The 8,027-nt window shown below is 48.0% G+C and overlaps 1 protein-coding gene across 1 annotated transcript; it reads right to left on the bottom strand.

Moving 5' to 3' along the window:
• Positions 1–631: 631 nt before the first annotated feature.
• On the bottom strand, positions 632–4,481 carry FIS1 (fission, mitochondrial 1). Its single transcript, XM_036765962.1, has 5 exons — positions 4,346–4,481; positions 3,293–3,425; positions 1,887–1,963; positions 1,365–1,470; positions 632–1,033 (listed from the first exon to the last, which is right to left on the bottom strand). The coding sequence occupies exons 1-5, from the start codon at positions 4,388–4,390 to the stop codon at positions 936–938; spliced, it is 459 nt and encodes a 152-aa protein (XP_036621857.1). The 5' UTR covers positions 4,391–4,481; the 3' UTR covers positions 632–935.
• Between the last annotated feature and the right edge of the window lie 3,546 nt (positions 4,482–8,027).

Below are 8,027 nucleotides of genomic sequence, written 5' to 3'. Positions count from 1 at the left end.
CACTGAAGAGCAGGGCAGTAACTGAGCTGGAATGGGAGAAAGTTGGACTGTGCATCTTCTAATCCAAATCCTAATCAGCGGGGATCTGAGATCCCAAGTCTTTTCTTAACATGTTTTCATGCCTGGGTACCTCAGTTTCCCCTTCCTCCTCAAGAGGAGGGACTTGATGGAGGAAGCAGGGAGACAAAAGGAGGGGAAGGGTGGGGGCTATAAAGGAAGCTGAAAGGAGGAAACCCATAGCAACCAGTCCCCACCCACAGCCACCTCCTTCCACCAAGTTGGTATGGAAAGCTACACATCCTACAGCTGCAGCTGAGTGGGTCAGAGGGCAACACTTAAGATTTAGTCCTACTTACCTCAGTTCTTCCCCACGGCAGCCCCTAGTTTCTGCCCTTCCTCATGCCTAGAGATCTATGCCACCACTTCTGGGTGCTACCACTGTTCATCATAGGGGAGGGGAGCTTAGAGACAGGCCTCTAAGTCTATTAGTAGTTTCTGGGCAAAAGGGGACATAAGACAAAAAAAGCACAAAACAGGGAAATGCCAGATAGGGAATGATATCCCTGTTCGCCACTCTATTCCTCCCTCCCCCCAACAAGCCCCACCTTAATTCAAGACACAGAAGCCTCAGTCCAGAGTCCTCAGTTTTATTTACATTCTACCAAAGCACAAAATCCCAGGGGAGGGCAAGTCTTGGGAAAGAAATTGAAGGGCATGAAGTAACCAGGGAGGAAACTGGGAAGGGGATGAAGATGGAGGGTGGAGGGTGGAATAGAAAGAAAGGTACAAAAGAGACAGGGCCCTCCCTCTCCCCCCCTCTCTTTAAACATCCTCAGTATCAGCATCTCCATGGCCCCAATTGGCTGCTTCATCTCCGAGGGGGGGGGGGCAGGCAGGTCAGAGGTGTGTCCCGAGGGTAGCAGCGGTCTAGCAGCTCAAGACTTAGACTTGGCCACAGCAAGTCCAATTAGCCCAGCAAGCCCAGCCACACCCAGAGCCATGCCCCCCACGATGGCCATGCCTACCAGTCCATCTGGGGAGAAGAAAACAGTGTGAGGACTTGAATGAGATCTACTCGATTCTCCAAATCCCCTTCCCCCTGGTAAACCACTGATCCCCCCTCAATGACTCCTCAAGTGTTTGCATATGAAATAACATGGAGAAAGGAATGGGGCCAAAGGGCAGAAAGATTTCTGGGGAGGATGAGGGCTCAGGGCTAAGAGAAAAATGCTAAGCAAAGGGGAACTTGGGGGGATCTGATGATGGGGGAGCTAGGGTTGGGAAGGTAACTTGGGAGGGGTCAGGAGTTCAGAAAAGAGCTGCAAGGTGGAAGGCATAAGAGGCAGGAAAGGAAGAAGACTCACCTTTCTTCATAGCCTTATCAATAAGGCTTTCTAGCTCCTTGGCCTGGTTGTTCTGGGGCTCAGTCTGCAGTAACCCTCTCACATACTTCAGAGCCTTCTCATATTCCTGTGTGGAGTAGGTGGGTGTTTACAAAAAGGACATCTCACTGTTCTTCCCTTCTCCCTCTCTTCCTGGACCATACTCCCCCAAACCTGTGCCCATCCCAAGACCGCCTAATGCAGTGTAGTTCATAAACAGCACCAGCTGTGTGGGGGAGATAAGACAGGAGAGATAACAACCTGATACCTGAGGTTGCACTCCACCTCAGCACCCTGACCTCACTGCACTCCCCATGCCCTCAGTATCTATTTCTATCTTTCCCTTATCCTTCCCACCAGCTTCCTGACTCACCCTGACACCACCCCAGCAGTCCCCCCTCCCCATCCAAGTGGCATTATTATGAATTAGGAATGCAGTAATTCAGAATGCAGCATACTGAAGACAGAAGGGAAAGTGAGAGAAAGCTGGGAGGGGTCCCTCACCTTGAGGCGGTAGTTCCCCACAGCCAGGTAGAAGACATAATCTCGCTGCTCCTCTTTGCTTCCTTTAGGTAGCAGTTCTGGGGAAGAGGTGGAAGGAAACCACATCCAGGCTGAAATGCCCTCTGTGACCCTGGGAAAATCAGTGCCCTAGTCTAGGCCCTCAATAACCCTTCCTACCCCAAACTAGCCCCCTCTGATTCCAAGGATGGCATTAACATGACAGACACTGCTTCAAAGTGCATTGGCAACTGATCCAAGAAGTATTAGTTTCTCGGTCAACTCATTAATCTGCATGAGGGAAAGTCAAGGCACAGATAACACTACAAAATAATAGTATCACACAGCTAACTTCTACTTGGCTTTGGCCAGTACTAAAGAATTGGCTAGAGTTCCTTCCCCCTTTTCAAATATCGGCATAAAAGCTGCTTCCAGGAAGCCTTCCTTGACTGATCCTACCCAAGTTGGATGCTTTTTTATTCTATGACTTCTCAGTGATTTATAGACTGAATTTGCACTACCTGTACTAACACTTATTGGTGTGTAGTTTTGCTGTGAACTCTTTAAAATCTCTACACATTGTTCTTTCACACAACTACAGTAAGATGCCTGGAGAGCCATCCTACTACTGTGTTTAAAAAATCTAGGGCAGTTAGGCAGCACAGTGAATATAGCACCGGCCCTGCAGTCACAAGGACCTGAGTTCAAATGTGACCTCAGACACTTGACACTTACTAGCTGTGTGACCTTGGGCAAGTTACTTAACCCCAACTGCCCTGCCTTCCCCTATCCAAAAAAAAAAATCTAAGATTCTGAAACATATAGAGGGGTGCTTTTTTGCAACATTGAAAACATCTTACTTTTATATACACAGAGTTCTTTTTACAGACCAATTTTTCAAGTAGGGTTAGTTGTTTACAAATCATTAATTATTCTATAAAAGTCTAGAAAAATTTAAAGCCAGTTTCTGAGCCAATAAAGAATGATGAGTAGAGGGTCTCTTTATCAATGAGAAACTAGGATTCTCTGTATAAAAATGTCATTTACTCATCATTTTGGAGAAATACATGTACAAGTAAATCTGTTACACTGCCTCCAGCTACCAATAAAAGGCTTCAAACACAGAAGGTATTTAAAAGGAATGAATATCTGAGTATTTACCAATGACGAGGGTAGTGACAAGTAAAGTGCTGAAAGAAACCTGTCTGGGATTGTCTTGGGAGAATTCACATATGCAGAACTGAGAGCTGATTGCATTATGGAGTCTTGTGTCGAAAATAAGACCTCTGAGACAAGAGGATGAGTCAAAGGGCTAAGACCAATGGCAGAGGAGAGGGATAGGAGGGTTATGATGGTCAGCAAAGAAAAAACTGGGAAAGAGAGAGGGACTAGGGAACTAGGCACCTCACCCTCCAGCAGGCTGATGCCTTTTCGGATGTCATCATTATATTTGCTTCTCACCAAACACCAGGCATACTCAAACTGAGTGCTGTGTGACACAGAGCCCCCTGCCTGCTCTGTCTGGAACTTCTTCTCGAATTTCTGCCACCAGAGAGAAGAATGATTCAGAACAAGCAGCAAGGAAACAACATCACACCACAGCATCCTCCATTACTACTGCTGCCTAATCTGGAAGACCCCCTCCCCTCTCCCCTTCCTTCAACTAACCAAGACAGGCAACATCCCAGGCCCTGGCCTGTCTCCATTTGCAGGGGCTTCCACTCACTAACACCATCCCTCACAGACACCCTTAAGAAAGGCATTGCCAGCTGCCCGCAGGCATGAGGTGAAGGAGCCACCTGGTTGTTACTCGAGGCGCCATCCCCAAAGCCGATCCCAAAAGACAAGGACTGGATCCTTCAGTTTCCACCTCTGGTGCAAAGTCCATGAGCCTCCCCTACCCTCCGCTCCTCTTCCCCTTCCCTTAGGGAACACTCAAAGCTGGGCACTCAAAGTACATCCCCACCCTCTCCAAAATTCTCAAGAACTGGAGACCATCTCTATCCCCACCCCGAGGGGCCCCGTTTCCCTCTCCCCTCGGGGACCCAGGTGACGATCTCTCCCTCTCCCATTCCCTTCGGGGACCCAGGAGATCATACCCCCTCCCCAATTCCTCTCAAAAGCCAGGTATCCATCTCCGCCCTATATTCCTCTCCAAGACCCAGGTATCCACCCCTGCCCCCAATTCTCCTCAGAGACTCAAGCCTCCATCTTCTCCCAGGCTCCCTCAAACCCTCTGACAAAATTCTGGGGTGCTGAGGTCAAAAAACTACAATCCCCACCAAGCCCAGAGCAAAGAGGCAGGTATCCAGAGGGCGGGGGGCCCCGAGTGCTTCTGGGATTTGTAGTTCTATCGTGTCCCCACAGGAGAGGAGAAGGTACATAGGCCCAACCCAGTCTTTCATCCCTTCGGGACACGCGCCTCCGGATTCCTCCTGCCCTCTCCCGAAGCAGGGCCTCACCACTAAATCGTCCACGGCCACCAGCTCGCTCAGCACGGCCTCCATAGCCACCAGACTACCCTCCGTACTTCTCAAACCCAAGTCACCACAACCTTCGCCATCTCTAATGCTTCCTGAGAAGGACCGGAAGTCAATTGCGGTGCCCTACTATACATAACCAATCACCGAGTGTAGCCTAACGTCAACTTCCCGCCTCCATGCTGTCGAGAAACATTAATAGCCACATTTCATCTCACTCCCGAGGCTGGGCGGGGTTAGGGGAGGGGACGCATCACCAATGCGCAGACTCACACAAGATAGGGCCACCGCCCCGAACCCTGAAACCAAGGTACTGGGATACAGCGCCACACGGCCCGGAAGTATACACGCCCTGACGCTCCCCACCCCCCCTCCGCCCCGCCCCGGTTACTCTAGGACAACAGCGCCTCGTCTCGATGGTAGGCGGTTGGAGTCGTGTGAGGGAGGCGTGGGAGGCAAAACAAGACTCGCATGGAAAAGAAAGCAGGGGTTGTCTACTCCGGCACCTTCATTTGAGAGATGGGGAGACTGAGGACCGAAGAGAATAGACCTCTCCAGGCTTTACTTGCGTTAGTAGCAGAACTAGAATTAGAATCTGGATTTCTGCCCCGCCCCACCCAAAGTCGGCTTGTCTGCTCTCAGCTTGCCTTTCTCGCAATTGGGCAATCTAGAGGTCGGAATCACGTCTTCCTTACAGTACCGCTATGCTAAGGACGTGTTTTATACTCTTTAAAATATCATTGTTGATGTTTACACCACCCCTTGTAACAAAGTTGCAAGCAGAACAAATAGAAACAGTGACAGTGCATTGTCACCTACATTCCCTATCCATAGTCCCCCATCTCTTCCCAGAACAAGAGAAGAAAAGTTCATCTGTTCTCTGGAGTTAATAGTGGTCAGCTTTAATCTCAGTGCAGCTGTTTTTTAGTCTTTTTTCTGTGGGGTTTTTTTTTTTAAAGACTACAACTACCATATATACAGTCAGGTCCCTATTAGTGTGAGTAATCAGTCCATACTATTAAAAGTTATAATTAAGTATTTCAGCCCAGTGGAAAGTATTCAGTACGTTGTAATAATTTGACCTGGAGAATTCCTTATTCATACTAATTGGGACCAAGCTGTACATAGTGTAATACAAGGAAAATTAGGAACCCCTGAGTAACCCCTAGCTACTGACAAGCCCCCCCAGAAAGAATGGATTCAGATATCTTTGGTATTTAGCAAACCCCCTGGGACTCCATGGCTCCTTCCTGAAATGTCAATAGATAGGACCATCCCACTGAGAGATAACCTGGCAGATCCTGTCTAGCAGATATCCCTGAGACTCCTTGGTTCCTTCCTGGAATGTCAATAGATAGGACCATCCCACTAAGAGATAACTTGATAGACCCTTCCTGGGAGATATCCCTGGGACTCTGTGACTCCACCAAGGAATGTAAATGAGATTATCCCACTAGTACGATAACCTGACTGAATCTTTTGATCAGCCAGGACCTTTGTTCCTCTTCCCCCCTACTCTGTACCCCCATATCCTATATAAGCCAAGCCATCACCCCAACACATTTGCCATTGATTTGTGGTGCCGTACCCCGATGGCCGCCGGCTAATAAATTCTCCACTTAAAACTTATACTCTGTGGTGTGTCTCGCTCGCTTCTGGTACAACATTTTGGAGGCCCCAGCGAGATGTGGCGGTATTTCGTGTTACCGCCCTGGAGACACACACAGAATTCCGGACCTCAACAGGGAGTCTCTGCCCCCGATCCACCTTCTCTCACTTCAGAGGGCCGGCTCCTGGGGATTTCTTTTCCTAGGACTCTGATGTGGAGTGATGGTCTCGGAGAATGGACTCTTTGCTGACCTGTCCCTTTTCGGCCTACGGAGAATTCTGGTTTTGTAGACCTCTAGAGGTAAGGTTTTCTGGTTTGGTTTCTGGTTTGGGGCTAGCCATTTGGGTCTCTGATACCATGCTAAACCCTGAGGAGGCTGTGGTACAGAGCTAGGAGGGCTGGGACGCCACCCTTCCTATTGGGGTGTGGGAAGATTGGGGTGTTTTCCTTGAAGAGGGAACCTGGTTTATTTTCTTTTCTCTGAGGGGACCTGCTTAGCCCCAGTTAACTCATGCCATTGGTTATATGTTTTGTGTTGGGTGTGGGAAGATTGGGGTGTTTTCCTTGAAGAGGGAACCTGGTTTATTTTCTTCCCTCTGAGGGGACCTGCTTAGCCTCAGTTAACCCATGCTACCGGGTCTGTTTGGGTATGGGAAGATTGGGGGTGTTTTCCTTGAAGAGGAAACCTGGTTTATCTTCTTTCCTCTGAGGGGACCTGTTTAGCCTCCAATTAGCCCATGCTGTTGGTCTCTGTTTTGTGTTGGAGGTGTGAGAGAGATTGGGGGTCGTATCTTTGAGGAGGAAATCTTTCCTCTGAGGGGGCCTGCTTAGCCTTCAGTTCGATCCACACCGTGAACTTTGTTGTGTTTTGAGTTCGTCTCTGTTAGCGTGTCTGTGTCAATTGTGAAATGTCTATGTTTTGTTAAAAAAATCTGAAACTTAGGCAGCCAGAGATATCAGGCTGCCACCAGGGAAACAGACTCCCTTCCTTGTGGCTCCCGTTTGGCCAGCGTGGAACTACGGGGTATGGGTTAAAATTTGGCAAATTCTGGGTTTTAAATTGTTAAAAAGTTTGGAAATTGGTTAGTTGAATTTGGGAAGAAAGAACTCCTGAAATTGTAAATCCATTCCAGGAGCTCACTCTTGCTGGAAACATCTCCTCCCAATGAATGCCTTCTGGCTAAAACCTCAGTTAAAGTCTTCAGCGGGACTCTCGCATTTGTCTTGGTCCCAGATTCCCTTAGATTCAAGTACAAAAGAGGTTTTTGGGAGTGAGCAAGGGGTGAAGTTTACCTGAATTACAATCATTGAGATCTTTTCACTAGGGCTGCAGTAAAAGTTAGAGCAGTTAAATCAAACTCCTCTTCTCCCGGATCAGATTAGTAGAGAATGCAGGAGAACTGTAGGGAAAAACTTAAATCGCCCTCCCCACTGGGCAATGAGGAGAGGGATAGAAAGTCACAGACTGACAGTCAGTCCTGTGCCCCTGAGTACCTTTGTAGCCCGTCCTTGTGGTAAAGTTTAAAAGGTAAATTTATGAAAGAGAGAGATAGAAAACCTGTATAAGGAATTTAGGAGGGTTGTAGAATAGCAGCTTGAGATTACCTGTCTAGTCAGGAGTCCATGTGCTCCTCTTGGCTGCCATGTGCTGCTCCTGGCCTCACCCTTCCCCCACCCTCCACATTGAAAGGTTATCAGAGCTGAAGCTAAAGGAAACTTGTAAAGAAACAGGGCTGGTTAGTTAGTGCTTGGAAGGGTAGGCTCCTTGCCCTCAAGGGGCTGCCAGGCCCTATCTAGGGAGGAGCCCCTTTAGAAAACTAAAAGGGATTTTTTCCTGCTCTTATCTTCCTTGGGAGTCCGAAAAAATCCTTTTAGGCATTTTTGTATAAGATGAAGCTTGGAACAAAATTAAGTTTCTCTTTCTTTCATAAATTCATTCATGGCCAGGCAAAAGTTCCTATACCTGGACCAGAGGTAGTGGTGCTGAAGAATATACAGCTAAATAAAGTGTATTTGGGATGTTAATGTATTAGTATATGTGATACATGTATTATA

This window comes from Trichosurus vulpecula, chromosome 7 (assembly GCF_011100635.1).
Source record: "Trichosurus vulpecula isolate mTriVul1 chromosome 7, mTriVul1.pri, whole genome shotgun sequence".
Classification (NCBI taxonomy): domain Eukaryota; kingdom Metazoa; phylum Chordata; class Mammalia; order Diprotodontia; family Phalangeridae; genus Trichosurus; species Trichosurus vulpecula.
This window is presented reverse-complemented; position numbering and strand designations above follow the sequence as displayed.